General features: G+C 28.4%; 1 protein-coding gene across 1 annotated transcript; it reads left to right on the top strand.

The window, feature by feature from the left end:
• Positions 1-16,822: 16,822 nt before the first annotated feature.
• Positions 16,823-18,400, top strand: SAPINGB_P003419 (uncharacterized protein; the record flags this gene model as incomplete). Its single annotated transcript, XM_031998137.1, has 1 exon — positions 16,823-18,400. The coding sequence occupies one exon, from the start codon at positions 16,823-16,825 to the stop codon at positions 18,398-18,400; it is 1,578 nt and encodes a 525-aa protein (XP_031854028.1).
• Between the last annotated feature and the right edge of the window lie 1,340 nt (positions 18,401-19,740).

Genomic DNA, 19,740 nt, shown 5'->3' with positions numbered 1-19,740 from the left:
AGGAATCTATTTATTCCATGCGCTACTTGGCTTGTCATTCAACTTAGACCAAACCGAATTATTTAACTAATCTCTATTTGTTATATCTTGTGACACGTCTAAGCACTGTCTATTTACTTGCCCATCGATCCTAGTATAAGTTTATTGACAGTTCAACAAGACATAGTTCCGATGCCACTAACGGGCCACACTAGACATCTCACCCTCTCCCCAAGCTTATTCCCTCAGTTCATATGGTTATATTTATTCTAGTCGAGGTCTACCTTTGCCATAACCTCTATTTATACCTATAACTTCAACATATATTTGTTACAACACGCTTTGGATCAACTAACTGTATACATTCAACTACTATTGCTAGGATACCATTGGTCATGGTATGAGTCATGTATATTGAAATTTTTGGTGAATCAACATCGGAATAACTCTAAAGTTTCTTTTTTTCAATTGTCTCATTTCTTTTTCACCAAATTTTTTTATTATATTTTGGGACAAGTTGGTACACGAGTCACGCGTCTTTTTTTTTTTTCAAAAAAAGAAAAAAGAAAAAAATTTATCCGAAATGGCTTTACGGCCTGGCACCTTCTTATTTGTTTTTCCTGTTCAAAAATTTTTCTCAAGTATCCGTATTTCTGTTATGCTAGCAGAATTTTCAATGCTCTTAAGCCTTCTATAAAGAAATTTGCCACATCGAGTTTCTGGGAAGGAACCAATTTCATTTTCCCTACTAAGCCCCTTTTTTCTAGCTTCTTTTTTGATTTAATACGCAAAAGGATATGACTATTTTTCTTTGGAAGAGGTTCTATGAGATTTCTTAAAATGTTAAAATAAAATCATGTAGCATTTTCTATTCCTATGTATTATATTAACTTGTTATTAATTTAAAAAAAAATTAAAATTAAAAAAAAAAAGCATTTAACTGCCTAAATACTACTACTTTCTACAATGTGGTAGCATACGAAGCTTAAAACGTTGATCAAAATCAGTTTAAGACTAAAAAAATTATTGATCTAAAAAATTTTTCCATAAAAACACTACTAAGTTTTTGAGGACGTTGTAAGTTTTTTTTTTTTTCATTTCCAATATTAATAAAATTATATTCAATTTTTCTTAATTTTTCTTAATTTTTTGCAAATATTGAGTTTTTTAGAGTCAATCGTAATCATTACCTATTGTATCCCAAAAAAAGGAAAAAAAATATTTATACTGCATTGCTCTCGAGCAAACAAGTATGAAAAAAAATTTTTTTTTCTGTTAGTATTCTTCTTCTTTTTTTTCTTCGATGTACCCACCTCAATTGGATTGCTGCAAACTAACTATATGGCAAAGAAAAATACCTAGAAATGGAAAAATGATGGTGCAATTTTCTTTTATTATATTAAAAACAAAATTGGCTAGTTTGATTAATTGAAGGAATAATCGCCTTGAAATATATGATCCGAGCTGATGGATCTTTAACAAGGACATATCATCGTTTTCAATTCTAAAAACACAAATGAAACTTTTATTCTTAGCTATTGAGTTCACAAAGAATCCAGAATTAAGGATTTAGGGTCGTGACCCCTGATTCAGCATTGGAAGGTTACAGCATCAAAAATAAAAAAGAGAGTATGTAATGCCACTCTCGAATCACCCTGTGGCCGTCAGCTGCTCGTATTTTACGGTACTAATATCTATATTAATATATAACTGGAAGGAATTCCGGTAATACTGATGTAAAGTTATAAAAATTGAATGAAAACTTTGAAAACTGTTTATTTTAATTAAAAGACATAGTTTAAGACGGACACGTTTATAAATTTTGTAATCTGTATATTTTGGTGTATGAAAAAAAAAAAAAAGCATGACGTTGTCTGCAGAAATATTGATTTAACAGCAAGTTGAATAACATAATTTTTTTTTCTTCAATTTTGATATTATTGAAAGTCTGCAAACTTTTTTTTTATTTTCGTCTAATAATTGGATTATCTTTGTCACTTAAAGAAAAGTAGAGTTGTAGAACAATGTATACTAGATTGGACAATCTCTTCTAGGTAATTATTTTGGGGCGGAACTTGGATCAAGGTTAAAATTTCGGAAACATTAAGATAATTATTAATGTTCTAAATAGTTAGTTAATATGTAATCATTAATCATTATGAATAAATTTTCTTAGAGTAATATAGGAAAGAAAAATATGCCTTCTGGAAAAATAAATAACCACAACAAATGAGAGTTAATAAATGGTTAAACTCATCAAATTTTTTGTGTACAAAACTTAACAATGTGAATTGAATTTTGTTTGAATTCAAAAAAAAATTAAAATCAGAAAAAAAGGCTTTCAAAATGTATAAAAGAAAAAGGTTTCTACAATAAAGTATAAAACCGTCACTCCAGGAAAATGAACCCAAATGTAGAAATAGCTCATTTTTGGTACCGAGGTTAAAAATCGAGGTTTAGGCAATGTGTAATCCTTTTGTAAATTTTCTTCCTATCTAATGTATAGCTTGACTTTTTAAACCTTGATTATCATTTTTTTTTAAAAAATTTGTTTATTAAGAAGAAAGGGAAATGGTTTGGTTTCTCGGTGGATCATGTTCCAGTTTGAACTAAGATACAAATAAAATATTATAAAAATTACAACAAACTTTTTAAAACATCAACTCTAACAAAGAAATTTAATTAAATACTCTCATAATATTTTTTTTTACAAACTCCTTAAATCTTTACAATTCATATAAATGATTGAGTTAAAAAATACAAATAAAAATAAAAATAATCAAAAATATTATGGTATATGAATTGTAAGTTGAGTAGGCATCCTGGCTTTACATTTATTCTAGAATTACTGTAAAAGCAGGGATATATAGCACATGAAAATGGTCAGTTGCACACTTTTAATTGTTTGATTTTTTCATACTGCATTCTAACTTTTTTTTTATTTTCCTATATATGTTTCTCAAGGTGGTAAAAGGTATAATATATCAGGGGTGTTTCAATTATTGTGATTTTATTATCAATCATTTTACAACTGAATTAATTTCCAATAATAGTCTTTGTAACGATAGCATTACCATAAATTTCACTTGAAAATAAAGTTGAAGCAGTGTAGGAAAGAAGAAAAAAATAAATACCAAAGTTAAAGAAAGAATTTTACAAAAAATTCTTTAATTTTTATTTTTATTTTTATTTTTATTGGAAACAACGACAAACAGTGTATAAATATATTTTTTCTTGGTCGCTATTTCAAAGAGTTTTGCCTTGTTCTGCTTTTTGAGAGCTACTTTGTGGAATTTTTTTTGAAAGCCCTTTCATTTAGGTGTAACATTGATGTATCATTATTTGTAGTACGTTTAATATCATTGAGTGAGCATATTTTAAATTGAAATTATTGAAATTATTGAAATTATTTTGGATACAAAAATTTAAAAAATTTTTAAAAAAAATTTTACCTAATTGATATGAGAAATTTCATCTTGGGTTGAGTTAAATATAACGTAATTTTGAAATTAACTGATATGATTAGAGGTCGATGATATTTTGGATATATTTACAATTTTTTCGAATTTATTTTATTTTTTTTTTTTTCAAAGTTGTCACTTAAAAAAATACAGAACTCAAATATATATCACCTTTAGTAAACCTTTATCATTAATTATGGGTATCTATAGCAACCCAAATTTTGATTATCACCAATGAATTCTTTATCATGAAAGGTTGCTAATTCAAACTTTTCCATTTTCATCTTACAAGGGCTCCTTTTTAAAATAAAAAAGCAAATTTAATTAATTGAAATTGAAAATAAAGAATAATGCTTAATTTATAAGTTTAAAATTTATTAAACTAGTTGGTATTATGTCAGCAAGTTATTTCGGTTTCTTTTTTCTCGGAGTATATTGATATCTCAGAGCCAGAGACGCCAAATAAAAAAAAAACACCTCGTCAGGTTACCCCACAATCAATATTTAGCGCCTTTGGCAAGATATATATGAAGATATTATTCTTTTTAAAATTAACTTATAATTATAAATGAAATAAGCCATTAATATTATTTCAATAAATATATATATATATATATATATATATATGACTTGGTTTAAGGTATTTCTTCCCTAGAATAGGTAGTGGATCTGTGGGTGGAATGCTGGCTAGCCCTATTAAGACAATCCAAAATAAAGAAAGAAAGAATTCAAGCAAGGCTAAGTACCTGGACATTAACAGTACATAGTAAGTTCTCCTAAAATAAACTTTTGTTATTTTTTTGCCGATTTTAAAAAAAAGAAAAATAAAAAAAAAAATAAAATAAAGGTTGATAGTAAGCAGTTTTATCAAATTAATTTATTATATTTATCTTGCTAAACCTATGTCTAATGCCTGGAAATTTTTATTTTAAAAAAACAAAAAAGTATTTCGTCATAATAATAGCAATCTAATTTGTCGATCTCCATTTTGTTTCCTTTTTTTTTTTGGTGTTTTTATTTTTAATTTTGTAATTTTTATTGATAATAAATGTAGCCTATTGACTACCATCGTATCTTTATAGACGCGTGTTCTGGAACGTTATTAAAAAAAAATTACCCTTTTGTATGCTTTTAAGCTATCCTTTAAAGGCTTATAAGGGAATAAGATATCACAAATAAATGCGTATCTAACTCGATTTGATGCAGAAGTATCCCTTCATGTACTATCACAGGGTCAAGTCCATAATAAAGTATGTAGACTTTTAGGTTGGTATTACACATATTGATATGAAGGATATTAAAAAAAAAGTTTAATGAAACCAAAATTAATAGGTTTTCGAAAGAAAGAAAGAAATAATAGAATTATCGATCAAGTTTTTTTTTTAGCAAAAAAATTAAGATGGAATTAATTGCTACTTTTTGCATTGCTTAGAAAAAATGGTGGGATTTTCAGGTATTATGATTTTTAGAAAGTTGTTGGTTTTAACAACTAACAACTACCTAAAAGTTAATAAAGGAATGATATTAATTTTTAGTAGTGCACTTTTTGTCAAGCGTTTATTAAACTTTGGGCTGAATTTTGTTTTAGCGAGATATTTTCAACGCCAAGCTTCAACAGTCAAAATTGAAGCTTTTTGAGCTTGAAAGAAAGTTCTTTTCTGATATTTTAAAGAGGGCTTGGCTCTGGGATTTGTAAAATAAAGGAAAGCCTCCTTAACGGCGTTTGGAAATTTTCTCTTCTTTTTATTTATTAAAATTATTAACCCTAAAGTCTGAAATTTTTCATCAAAAAAAAAAATTTAAACCTTTTTTTTTTTTTTTTTCAAGTTATGAAAAGAACAAGATTATTTTTGATATTTTGGCGCACCGCGCAAATGTTTGCGATTTTATTTATTTTATTTATTTTGTTTTTTTTTTTTTTGCCCACTGTTTTACTCACTTTGATTTATTTGTACCACCAACTTTTATGTTAAGTAACCTTTTTAATAGATATTAAAATTGTTTTTTTTTTTCACGAAGAAAATCAAAAACAATCAAAGCCACTAAAGTGGTCAGATATATGTGTATTTAGGGTGACCAAACAATGATGAGTGATCCATTGACTTGTTGAAACAAAGTGTACTAAGCAAATATGTTCTTCTAGGAACAGGCACTTAAAGATATATTTTTTTTTGTAATGGGCTGCTTTGCAGCAACATCTATTTATATAAGTCTAGTTCAATAAGTATCTCCACTGAGAAGATTTCCCAAACATAGTGAACAATAATCGAGATCTTTGGATTCAAATTGGTGGGGAGAATAAAAAATAGTAAGAATTAAAGAAAAAAAAAGGAGAAAAAATAATAATACGAGATAGCTTAAATGGTGTTATAAAAAAAGGAGACATGGTGATTCTGGAAAAACTTCCATCTGATCTAATTTTGTGATTCTCTAATAATAGTAATTTGAAGATATTGCAGTTTATAGTTGCAGGTAGTATTTATTAGAATATAAATGTTGGTAGTAGTAGTAGTAGTAATAGTAGTAGTAGTAGTAGAATCAAGTTTTCGAAAAAGAATCAGGGGAAAAGCAAAGAAACAGTTTCTATAAAGGGCGGATTTCACCAAGTCTGGGGAGGGTTTTTTTTTATTTTTTTTTTATTTTGGTTAGCCATATGTTGTAAGGAACGCCTCAATTTTCAAATGGAATTTATTTTTTGTATTCTTCTCTCTTTCTCCTATCACATACAAAAGTTGAGAAAGGAAATTCTAAGCGGCGGTAATAATTGTCATTGATCAAAGATTTCTTTGGGGGACCATACTACAAAAGAAAAATAAAATCAATGTTGGAATACAAGCATGGTTATTTGTTAGTTTGCTTTCCAGGTGTTACCAGGTGTTATAGAAGAATAATATCAAAATGGACACTATTTTGGAGATTAATTCCCTAGCGTGAATGAACTTTCCACCTATTAGATATACCTATTTGGTAAGGTTGTTTCTATCTATGCGTCTTGGATAGCTTGGGAATTCAGGTGCGTATTCCTGTAAACACTCTTTAGGATATGGCAGCAACTGGGAGTTGAGCTGATTATCTTTTGCGGTCCAACAAATTTGCTTTTCTGTTAACCACCAACCAATCCTTTACCAGTATCTATGAAGATGATTTTTCCCATCCTACGTGTTATTAATAGAAAATCAGGTTTGGTGGATGATATATAATTTGGTATGTTGTGAACATAAAATTGCTGCCACATCCTTGAAAAAAAAAAAAACTGCAAATGAAAGAGATATTGGTGTATGGACTAAAGGGAAAAAACTTAGAGAATTAAAAAGCGGTTGGAACCTGGGGGAATTTTTTTTCTCTTGACATTGACTAACTAACTTTAAGAAATATTGGCAAGAAAATTTTTTGAACGCTTTTTAAACGAATAATTAAACTAGTGTTAACTTTTTTTTTTCCTTTTCTATTTCAAACCTAGTAGACTAAAATCAAATTGAGATACAACATTCAAAACAGCCGCACAGCTTGGAAAAATTTTTTTTCTTTAAGATTTTCCTTCAAGATATTTGAGCAATATATAGCTTTATATTTATAGATATACCTGGTAAGAAAGAGAGTATCATAAATGATTCTAGTTATTTATGTAATTAATAATAACTCCAAGAGAAAAGAAATTTTTTTTGCCTTTGATGGTAAATTCAACCTAAGTAGAATCTTGATTTCTAAGTCAAAAAAAAAAAATTTTTATAGTGGGTCATTTTGATGAAAAAATTCAAAAAATTTATATTATTTTCAAATTTTTAATTTTACTAAATATATATATTTATAAACCTATTATTATTTTAAAAGTTCCCTAGATTTGGAAAAAAAATTGGAGATTCGTAGAGTTGGAATAAACAAGAGTTGTTGTATTTTGTAAAAAAAAAAAAAAAAAAAAAGGGGAGTAAAAAAGCTTGATCAAATGATAATATAAAGAAAGAAGCCAATATAAATATATTTTGAAAAAGAAGATGTTAAGAAGAACGAAGATATTATGAGAAAGAAAGAAAAAAAAAAGTAATTTGAAAAAGAAGACCTAAAGGAAAGTGGCATGATTTCAATTGATATGGACTACTAAGATCCTTTTAACGGTTGGAGTCTTTCAAATGGGAGACCAAAAAGGGACACTGGGCTTATTTCTACTCAAGTGAAAGTTTGAATATTTTCTTTTGAACCTTAAAAATCAATTTAAAAATAAAAAAGGGAGGAGAAAGTCTAGATTTTCCTCAGATTAGAGATATTAGAGATATTAGAGATATTAGAGATATTAGAGATATTAGAGATATTAGAGATATTAGAGATATTAGAGATATTAAAAAGAATGTATTTCTATGATAATCTTTGGATTCAAGACAGTTTGTTTTTGAAATGAAATTCAGATTTATGACTTATGTCTGTACTGCGTGAATTTTTTTCTTTTTTTTTTTTTTTTTTTTCAAAAACAGATATCAAAAACGAAGGAAATTTTAGGCAGGAGAAAAAGTTGTACTTATGGAAGGGTCCCTTTTGCTTATATTTACTTTTATTCATAATGAATGAAAAGAACGGAGGAAAGAATCCCTTTTGAAAGGAAGAAAAAAAGAATTTTTTTTTCCCTTATTTTCTTTCACAAAGTGACAATATGGAAGCCCAAAAGAGATGTAAGACAAACAGCAAATTGTAACAATTATTATTAATTAAAACTAATAATGAATAAATTTCTGTTATTTTTTTGTTACAATAACTTTTCAGACTAACAACAACAAGACTTTTAAGCCATGTAAGCTACTTGATGTTGTTTTATTAAAGGAAATAGTTTTACGTACTATTTGTCTAACAGCAACTACAACACCTGTAAGCTGGTCTTGGATGCAAAGCTGTTTGAAGACTTTAGAGGAAAAAGAGGTGACATTCTTTTGTAGCAACCCACCCGAGAGGCGCTGATGAAAAAACCTTAAAGATGCATAAATGAAAAAAAAGTAAAGGAGCTCACTTACTTTGCGTAAGGAATGTCACTCAAGTTTTCTTTAAAAATAAAATAATTAATTGAAAAATAAAAAAAATAAAAACAAGGGACGTCAAAGAAAAACCTGCAGCACTGCTAATATTACTTTTATAAATGCTATTAATATTACCATTAATGTTATTTTGTATACTGCATCTGCTGATAAATGGTTATTGTAAACCTTCTTCATTGCCTGGTGCAATATGGCGAATTTGGCGACGCAAGGTTGGGGGGGGGGGGCTCAGGGAGTTCAGTATCTTATATGTATATTATTACAATTATTATCACAATTATTATCACTATTATTAAAGCAATATGCACTGACGGGATCCACCTAAGCAACACCAAGTAGTGATAAAAAAAAAAGGGTCTCATTCTTTGGCTAAGTTTACTTAAAGTAAATACATAGCAATGCTATGTATTTTTTTTCAATCAAGCTGCAATCTGAATAAAGGAAAAACTCTCATATAGAAAAGAGGAGGCTGAAAACAGGAATTTAGTTAACTTTCAAAGTGTTTGTTTTAAATATGCACAAATAATATATTATTTTGATAAAAAAAAAGGATATATTTATTGTTCATTTCTTCCTGGTATTAAATCAACCATTTTGCTCCTTTAGGAATAAAGTCTTGAAAAATCAAAACGCAACAAAATAGAGCAACACAGCAAAATGCTGTAAAGTTTGCTGCTGCGCCAACCAATGAAAAAAAAACAAAAAAAAAAAGATGCAAGGGTTGCAGTCTATCAATGAAGATATGGAGGATACATGTTTAAAAGGAATCAATTGTCCGAGAAGGGACATTAATGGCAAATAAAAAAAAAAAAAGGAAATTTATGACAGCAATTCAAAATAACCCTTTTGTTGTTACTATTGGGAAAATAACACAGGACTGTTTTTTTTTTTTTTTTTTTTTAGCCATATAAATATATATAAATATGTTCAAGACTCTTTGTCCTCGAGAGATTTAGTTCAGCTTACTTGATAAACAGAACAAAAAGCCGACTAGACTCTTCATACAGGTTTGCAGTAAAGTTAAATAGGGAAAAATAAAAAAAAAATACGTTTCATGTGGCTTTAATTGCTTCTTTCTTTTTATTTCTTGTTTTTGTAAATACCTAAACCGGCAAATGAAAAAACAATCTGCAGAAAACAAGAGAGTATTGAGTGGTCGATGAAGTGCATTTTAACAAAATACTTTAACTGGATGAAAAAAAAAAGTTTAATAAAGAAGAAATAAAAAAAAATTTGATTTAAACGAAAATTTAGTTAAAAAAAGATATGAATTGATTGAATATCAAAAATATTAAAAACAAAAAAAGGATATTTCAAGATTTGGAAAATAACAAGAGATTTTTCTGTGTAGTACTTTCGCTTGCTTGCAGATTTTTTTTTTTTTTTTTTTTCATTTCCATTTTCATTTTCAATATTACCACTATCTCCAGGTTTTGTTACCATATTTGCAGGTGCAGATAATAGCGTATGTACATGCACGCCACCACGACCAGCAATTGAATTGAAAACGTGATTGTCTAAAAAGTCCAGATTAAATACAGATTAAATCTGGGAAACAAACAAACAAAAAAATTGATTGCGTTAAGAAACGAGGGGTCTCTATTCATTTATATATATATTTCCCTTCCTTCTTTAATAAGTTGGTGATTTTGGGATAAAATATCATAAAGTAACAGACATAGATACCTAATTGTTGATTATAGATAACCAAGCAGTTAAAATTGAAGAAAAGGGTAGCTTTTTTTCTTTTCTTTTGATTTGATTTGATTTGATTTGCTTTAGATTAGCTTTAAAAAAAACTCAATTCTACTGGGCACTATGACGTAAAATTGAGATATATACGACTGAATACTCATTTAAAAGTAAAAAAAAAAAGGACTCAAAAAGAATTGTTTATTACGTCACACTGGAAATCAATAACCATCACCATTACCATCACCATCACTACTACCACAACCACTACCACTACTAATATTTTGTATTTCACCCCCTTAAAATTTACTAAACTTTGGAGATTTCAAAGGAACAACAGTTTATTACTATTCTAGCCCAATATGCAGTTGCTCATGTTGTGTGGCCAGCGCATATCCGCTTAGGGGCCCCTTGATGAGATGTATATAAAGTTTGCGGGCGCGCGCAGGATACAGGGAAACAATAACGAAAAGGAAAAGTATAATGATTATGATCTGTGATAAAATTTAAAAAAAAAAAAAAAAAAAAAAAAGGGAAGGGAAGGGAAGAGGGGGAATGTTTATAAAAACTCATCAGGTTAACTTTGATTTTTAAGGGTCAAAAAAAAAAAAATTCATGTCTCAAACTTTCAACATGTGAATAGATGGTGTGCACAAGGGGGAGAGGGAAAAAAAAAATTTCCCAGATTGACAATAATGTAGATATTTTTAAATAATTTTTTTTCTTTATTTGGCAATTATTATTATTATTTAATTAATACACATCTCCAAATAATCAACCCTTTTATTATTATTATTATTATTATTATTATTATTATTATTATTATTATTATTATTATTATTATTATTATTATTATTATTATTATTATTATTATTATTATTATTATTATTATTATTATTATTATTATTATTATTATTATTATTATTATTATTATTATTATTATTATTATTATTATTATTATTATTATTATTATTATTATTATTATTATTATTATTATTATTATTATTATTATTATTATTATTATTATTATTATTATTATTATTATTATTATTATTATTATTATTATTATTATTATTATTATTATTATTGGAATCATCTTGTAAATTGTACAAAGCAGGAGAATTCCCTATTGATCATTTTTAGATAAAGAGGTTTGAAAACCAAAAACCAAAAACCAAAAATAAAAAATAAAAAAAAAAAAAAAAAATTTCCAGATGGATAATAATATTTTAATGTCTTTTCTCATCTTTATACTAGTTAAAAATAAAAATAAAAAAGTTTTGCATAACTTTATTTAAAGAAAAAATGATATTAAAAAAATTAAAAAAAATAAATAAAAATAAAAATAAAAAAAATGTAAGGTTGGTCTTAACCATGGTCAGTCAGATTTCAATTGTGGGTCTCGTTTCCGTTCCATCAAATTTATCAAAGTTACTATTTCTTTTTCTTTTTTTTTTTTTTTGATAAGATATTATGCAAACATGTAAAGGGAAGTTTTTTCAAATATGGAATTCAAGCAATATTTTTTTAATTTTGGAATATTAGCCGATAGTCGTTCATTTCTTTTCTTTTTTACAAAAATAAACAAAATGTTTGGTGTTTTTTTTTAATTTTTTCTTCATTTCAAACATTGGTCTTTCAACTGTTTTCAGTTGGATTCAAAGACAAAGAATACCCAAACAGAGGAAAAAAAAAAAATAAATAAAAAAATAAAAACAAATAAAAAAAATAAAAAGGTGAATTTGGAACAAACTGAGTGAAAACGGGGTGTCATTTCCCATTATCAGTATCAATCATTCGACTTTCTTACACCACACGGAATATATACGTTTTGTTTGTTTGTTTCTATTCTCGGTCTTTTCTCCACAAATTAAAACCAGGTTTTTGCTATAAGAAATTTCCTTTTTGGAGCAACTTATCGTTTTCAATATATCGCATATAACGGGAATGGTTCATTTGGATAAACAGGTATGTATGTATATATATATTTACAATAGATTTTGAGGTTTCAACGTGATATTCCAAACCATGTTAAAAAAAAAAAAAAACGGAGTTTTTAATAACGGGAAACAGCGACGGGGTTCTCTTTATTCTTTAATCGGTTTTCGTTACTATATATACTCAGTACTAGCTGGGAAATGAATATTTTTTTAACGACAAGCGGGCCGCTGAAACTAAAAACATACAAAAAAAAAAAAAAAATAGTACTAAATAAAAAAAAATTATTCTACAGTCGGAATTACGGAAAGAGCTTTAGAGTGGCTCTACTTGTACATTGAGGGCAAAGTTTTTTTTTTTTTTGTCATCATGACTTGAATATCCTAGTAGCATTAATCACTAGAAAAGAAACAAAAGAAGAAGAAGAAGAGATTTTTTTTTTTAAATAAAAAAAAATACGAGAGGCAGAGAACAAGGTTAATGACCCTGGCGACCCTTTAACAAGATTTCTTTCTTTTTTTTTTTTTTTTTAGTCCAATCAAGGTTTAAGGGCCTTTTTTTTGTGTGTGAAGTTTAGACATAAACAACAGCATAGCATTCCCAAGAGAAAAAAAAAATTTAAAAATTCAAAAATAAAGGAGACTTTATTTATTTCTGGTAGAATTTTTTTTTTTTTTTTTTTAATTTAGACAAGTTATTATCATTCATCTCACGAGATCTTTTTCTTGGTTTTCTTTTTGAAGGGATACAAAGGGGGAGGATTGAGAGGGAAAGTATATGAAATAAAAATAAAAATAAAAATAAAAATAAAAATAAAAATAAAAATAAAAATAAAAATAAAAATAAAAATAAAAATAAAAATAAAAATAAAAATAAAAATAAAAATAAAAATAAAAATAAAAATAAAAATAAAAATAAAAATAAAAATAAAAATAAAAATAAAAATAAAAATAAAAATAAAAATAAAAATAAAAATAAAACCAAAAACCAAAAATTAAAAATTAAAAATTAAAAATTAAAAATTAAAAATTAAAAATTAAAAATTAAAAATTAAAAATTAAAAATTAAAAATCAAAAAAAAAAAAGGTTTTTCATCACATATACACTTAATAATCAATTAACAACTTTGCACTGCATTTAATAGAATGCTTGATTTGGGTTTATGACCTGGGCAAAATTGAGTTGTTGGCCTGCAAAAGCGTGGCACGTATAGAGACACCAATATAAATTATTATTACTATTCTACATACTATTAACTAAGCTTCGTAGTAGTAGTATATGATGGTTTACCAAGCTAATGGAGGAGGGTTTCCCTTTGAGAATTGCAAGAAAACTTTTTTTTTTCCTTTTTTTTTAATAATTTATATTTCCAAGAACTAAAGAAAGGAAAGAAAAAAAAAAAAAAAAAAAGAAAGAAAAAAAAAAATTGAAACAGCAAAGATTATTTTTTTTTTTTACTTTTCGTTGAAATTTCCATCTTTGTAATTTCGTTAGAATTTAATATTCATGTTATAGTTTTAGAAAGAGTTCAAACAACAACAACTATAAAAAAAAAATTATATTGTATTTTTCTTCTTTATTATTTTGATGTTTTATTGTCGTGCTTTGTGTAAGAAAAAAAAAATTAAGAACTGAACAAAATGCATAGGTAAAGTTTTAATTATTTTATTTTAACTATTTTAACTATTTTAATTTTTTTAATTTTTTAACTATTTAATTATTTAATTATTTTATTTAAAAGCCCATTTTTTGGTTAGTCCCATCTTTTTTTTTTTATTTTTTTTTTTCTGCTCTCAATTATTACTTTTCTATGCCAAGAAGAAAAAAAAAAAAAAAGATTTTGGTCCAAACAGTACTTACAATATATTAGGCGGTAAACGCCGGGATATTTTTTTTTTTTTGTTCTCTTCAAAGTGATGGAAGTATAAAGAGGTTATTGCATTCTTCAAGTTATCATTAACTATAATTTATTTATTTATTTATTTATTTAATTTAATTTAATTTTTCTTGCTCATCATATAGTTGTATCATTTAATCACCCTATAAGCTTATGAGCTTATAAACTCAGAATAAGCCCAGGAATTCAATATATATATATATATATATATATATTAAGAAGAGGCGGGGGGTTGAGTCTTGGATGTGGGAAAGCTTTGATGTTAGCGAGAAAAGTTTATTTCATTTAGTTATATACTTTTTTGCTTAACGAACGACTAATATGTCGGTATCCCTGTAAACCTGGCTGGTGCAGGTGCCCAAAAGTTTCTTTAATATTGCCATCCGGCATTGAAAGCTTATAAGCTAACAATACCTAAAGAGAGAGGATCCATTTCCCACTGCAAATGGATATTATCTATATGAACCTTTATTTTTATTTTTTTTTTTTTTTTGTATATTCGGTCTTTGTGTATTTATTTATTTTTTTTTTATTTTTTACTATGTGGGTTATTTCGCTTACGGGTATCTTCACTATCTTTCAATTTCCCAATGGCCCAAAAAACCCAATCGAAATAAGCACATGGAATTAGGTTTTAACAACGCGCACGCCCTCCACATCTCTCCCCGCCGTGAAATTTGGTCTTGGTAACTATGACAAATATTGAAACGATGATGTTAATATTGATATTGATATTGATATTGATATTGGTATTGGTATTGGTATTGGTATTGATGTTGATGTTGATGGAAATGGTAATGATTCAAATTGGAATTTCTACTAATTTCTACTAATATCCGAAACCACCAACATAAGCCTTTTAATAACCTTATTAAAAAGACCTTTTCTTCTCACCTCTTTTTTTTTTATCCATACTTTTTATATAGCTATTTTCTTTAATTTATTTATTTAAATTTTTTTATCATTTTTACCTGCATAAAGAACAAGTCAAATAAAAATTCATGGAGACTTTTATTTATGCCGGGTCACATAAATCCTGCTAACTGCAAAAAATCCAATGCCTACTCGGCTAGTTTAGTGGTGAATTAAGAATATTATGGGAAGGCTTTCCCTCTATTCTCCATTTAATGATACCGTGAAAGGATAAAAAAAAATAAAACTAATGAAAACTAATGAAGCTAAGTAATACTAAAGCCCTTATAAGGCTTATAATCCATTAAACACTTCCTATCGTATTCCAGAATTCATGCTATTTTTCATCTACTCAGGACCCGGAATTTTTGCACGAAACCTAATCAATCTTTTTATTTTTTATTTTTTTTTATTTTTTGCATAATGAGACGGATCTAGCCCTAAAAACTAAGAAACATAAGAAAAAACAACATGAAAGAAGAAGAAGAAGAAGAAGAAGAAGAAGAAGAAGAAGAAGAAGAAGAAGAAGAAGAAGAAGAAGAAGAAGAAGAAGAAAAAAAAATAAACGGCGGAGAATCAGGTCTAGAACTAAAAGAAATAGTCTGTAAAATTTCAAGCCTATTAGTTGCAAAAATTATTTGGATCTCCCTCTTTCATTAGAAACCGTCCTACCTACCCACCCTTCTCTCTTCCAGTAAACGGACTGAGAGACAAATAAAGGGACAAAAATAAAGATAAAAATAAAATAAAGCTTTCGATTGGTTTCTGTTTCACCAACTGAACCCTCCGTTGAAAACGAATACAGTAAGCTTTGTCTTGGAATCTGGACTAAATGGTATTTTGAACCGTTAGCAACATCATAACGCTCTAAAAGATTTTTCTTTATTTTTTATTTTTTATTTATTTTATTATTATTTTATTTTTTTTTTTCAAATTTATCAATCCTTGCTATGCTCAGATATCTCTCATATACTGATGCATTGATCATCATCATCATATATTTACACAATTTAAGTCTTGTTTATGTTTGGTGGACCCTTAGCGGGTCTTATTGTGAATGCTCCTTAATAAAAAAAAAAAATTAAAAAGAATAAACCGCCTTTTTTTTTTTTTTTCGTCTCAAAAAGTTTTTTTTATTCAGTCAGTCATTCTTTATTATTATTTATTATTTTCAAAAAAAAAAAAATAAAAATATTTGCATAGGTAGGTTCTATTCAATAAGTTATGATTATCATATATGCAAGTTATGCTATTAGTATTAGTATTAGTATTAGTATTAGAATAGTGTATGGTTACATGGTGGTGATTGATGCTGGTGGTAGTGGTGGTGGTGCCGTTTCCGCTGTTCACCAAAAACAACTACCATATTGGGGCAAAGACTTACTGAGCCAGCACTACGTTCGGGACTATTGTTGGATATTATTATTATGGATTTAATAATAAAAATTATTATTATTCAGGATTTATTATCTTAAATTTTTTTTTCTTCGAATTATTATTCTTATTCTTTATTATTTTTATTATAATTATTATAATTATTATAATTATTATAATTATTATTATTTTTATTATTTTTATTATTTTTATTATTTTTATTATTTTTATTATTTTTATTATTTTTATTGTTATTATAATTATTATTATTATTATCTGCTATTATGACTTCCTCAACCATTATGACGGAAATTTCTTTTATACTCAAGATATATATATGTCTGCTGCCTTATAAAAGGTCCCTGTCTTCCCCCCCTTTTTTTTTTTTTTACTTTCTTTAACTTTTTTTTTTTCTTAAATCCTTAGAAAAAAATAAGACATTAAAATCTCTCTTTCTCTCTTTCTTTTTCAAATTTATCTTGACTTTTTCAATACTTGACTTTCTTTTACCAACATTCTTCATTGCTTAGTATACTCGCTTTACTTCCACAATGGCTTTTGAAGTTAAAAACACTTACGGGTCGCGATCTATTCTTAACGACATGCAACCATCTCAACAACAGGCGCCTATTCATGTTGCTCCCGAACCTCAAAGACCTCGGATATGCCCACCTCCTGCTTCTGTTCAACAGCAACCCTATCAACAATACCAGTTGGCTTCTATTCCTCCAACTCCAACTCAAACTCCAACTCATTATCTTCAGAGCTCTCCTCAGGCATATCCTCAGCAACTTCCTTATGACTACTCATTTCGCCGACCACAATTACAACAACAACAGCAACAACTACCACAGACTCATCACATCCATAATCATCATCATAGTCATAACTCTCGTCCAAATGCATCCTCTTACTTTGAGAAGAATGGCAAAATCTCACTGCCACCCCTCAAACTTGGAGGTACTGCAAGTGGTGAAAAGCCTTTGGAATCTGCGTCGGGTGCTTCCCCACTAAATGATTCAGACATTTTTGCCCTCTCAAAGTTCAACATTAACGAAGGCCTGGACTCTAAACATCATGACCATCGGTCTTCTTCTCATCCACATCCACAATTACAACACCATCAACAAGCATCACAACAATTACCACCCCCACCACTACAGCATCATAGAATAAGAAATGGCTCATTTGACTCAGTCAACTCTGTCCCTCAAACTCTCTTCTCACCTTCGATCTCGCGATCATCCTCCGTATCCTCTAGCCTGAGTCCGCTGTCTCCACAACATGAAGTCTTTAACTCTGGGAATCACCATGTTTTGTCCCCAGTCTCTAGTTCTTCGGAAATGTACCCTCCTATGCATTATGCGCATCCACCTCCCCCACCTCCACCTCTTTCTCTTATTCAAGAGCAACAGCATCTTCACCAGCAACTGCACCAGCAGACTGTTTCTCCACCTTCAAATGTCTCTCCAGTGCCTCCACCATTGCCTTCATATCACCCATACTCTCAATCATATCACATGATCCCTCCTCCCCAGCAGCAGCAGCAGCAGCAGCAGCAGCAGCAACAGCAGCAGCAGCAGCAGCAGCAACAGCAACAACAACAGCAACAACAAAATCAACAACATCCACCACACATTCAATATGCAGTGACTGCCGCGCCAACTCCTTCTCCTCCCCAACAGTTACAACAACAACAACTTCCTCCACAACAGCCAGTTTCTACACGAGCTGCACCTTCTGTTGCCATCCCACCCACACAATCACCAGTGGTTGCCGCTTCGCTAGCTGCGTCGTCTACTGCGCCGGGAAACACACCGCCACTAAAGCACAAGAAGAAGTACATTTGCAGTAGTTGCCAAAAGGGGTTCACTACCTCTGGGCATTTGGCGCGCCACACTCGCATCCATACTGGAGAAAAGAATTACGAGTGCCCGCATCCAGAATGCTCAATGCGATTTGCTCGCCAGGATAACTGTATGCAGCACTACCGTATCCATCTTGGTGGCCGATCGCGTGCAAGTGCAGGGTCGCTGGCGGCTGCTGCTCTTAATAACAATGGATCTGCGCCAAATGGCGTTCATGTGGCCATTGGACGAGGTACTCGTGGCCGCAAGACTAGTCGATAAAAACCAACAAACAAACAACTTTATGAATGAATGAATGATGCCATGAAAATATATATAATAATGTGTACTATGTTTTCTCTTTTCCTTTTGTTTTTTTATAATAAAGTACATGATAATGAGTAATTTGTCCTTATATTTTTACTGAAACTTGGATCCTTATAGACCTTTCTCTATTGACTTTACTGAGAAATAAACGTTTTTTTTTTAATTTTTTTTTAAATTTTTTTAAATTTTTTTAAATTTTTTTAAATTTTTTTAAATTTTTTTAAATTTTTTTAAATTTTTTTAAAGGTACCTGAGACATTTTTAGTAGCTTGCTCAGTATTTAGTTTAAAAAAAAAATCAAAATGCTGTTAGCGAAGAAGGATTGTGCTATTTACGAAAAAATACAACATGATATGAAAATTCAATTTTAATGTCCCCCCACCACCATTAATGGTTAAATTTTAGACTACTGTAACTCTGCTTTTTTTTTTTTTTTTAATATATATTTGAGCGCATTAGTTTGAATCTAACTAAACATTAAATAAAAAAAAACGCATCTTTGTTTTTTTGTTACCCGTGATTCTTCATACCATCATGGATAGTTATTTTGGGTCAGCAAATCATGTATGGTTATTAATATGGGAATACTTGTTTGTCTATTATTTCAGCATTAGAAACAAGATAAATGCTCGCTCGCCTATTAATTTCACTAATTTTTTATTTTTTATTATTTTCTTAAAATAAAATAAATTTTTTTAAAAAAAAGAAAGCATTGATTTAAATCATTTTGATAAACTGGAATTTATTTTTCTTAATGTTCACCTTAAACAGTAGCGTTATTCCGAAATAATAAAAATAATAGAAAATAATAATATAAATTCTCAAAATATCAAAATCCTACAAAGCGTGTAAGTTTAAAATTACAAAAAAAAATAAAAAAAATAACAAAAGACCGTGCACCAATTGACATTGCAGTTCCACTATAGCCAAGACTGAGACCATATAAGAAAAAAAAGAAAAGGCAAAAAAGCAAAAAAGCAAAAAAGTGAAAAAGCAAAATAAAAAAGAACAAAAACAATAAAAAATGAAAAAAAAAAAATGAAAGATAGGCCGGCCTTTGGAGCAAGGACCAAGATTGACAACGCACAAACAACCTCATAAGTTTTTCATGCAAGCTACATTGAATTGTTAAATAATAGTCTTTGCTCTTGTAGAAAATTTTTTAAAAAAAAAAAGATCCCGTTTTTCTTGTTACTATTAAGATGGTGAATTACGGGATCATCATCACCATCATTAAACGAAAAAAAGTATCTATACTTTAGTGAAACCATGAGCATTTAACACTAAATTAACAT

Source organism: Magnusiomyces paraingens (assembly GCF_902498895.1).
Source record: "Magnusiomyces paraingens strain CBS 517.90 genome assembly, contig: contig3, whole genome shotgun sequence".
Lineage (NCBI taxonomy): Eukaryota > Fungi > Ascomycota > Dipodascomycetes > Dipodascales > Dipodascaceae > Magnusiomyces > Magnusiomyces paraingens.
The sequence above is the reverse complement of the archived record's forward strand: the minus strand, read 5'-3'. Positions and strand labels throughout refer to the sequence as shown.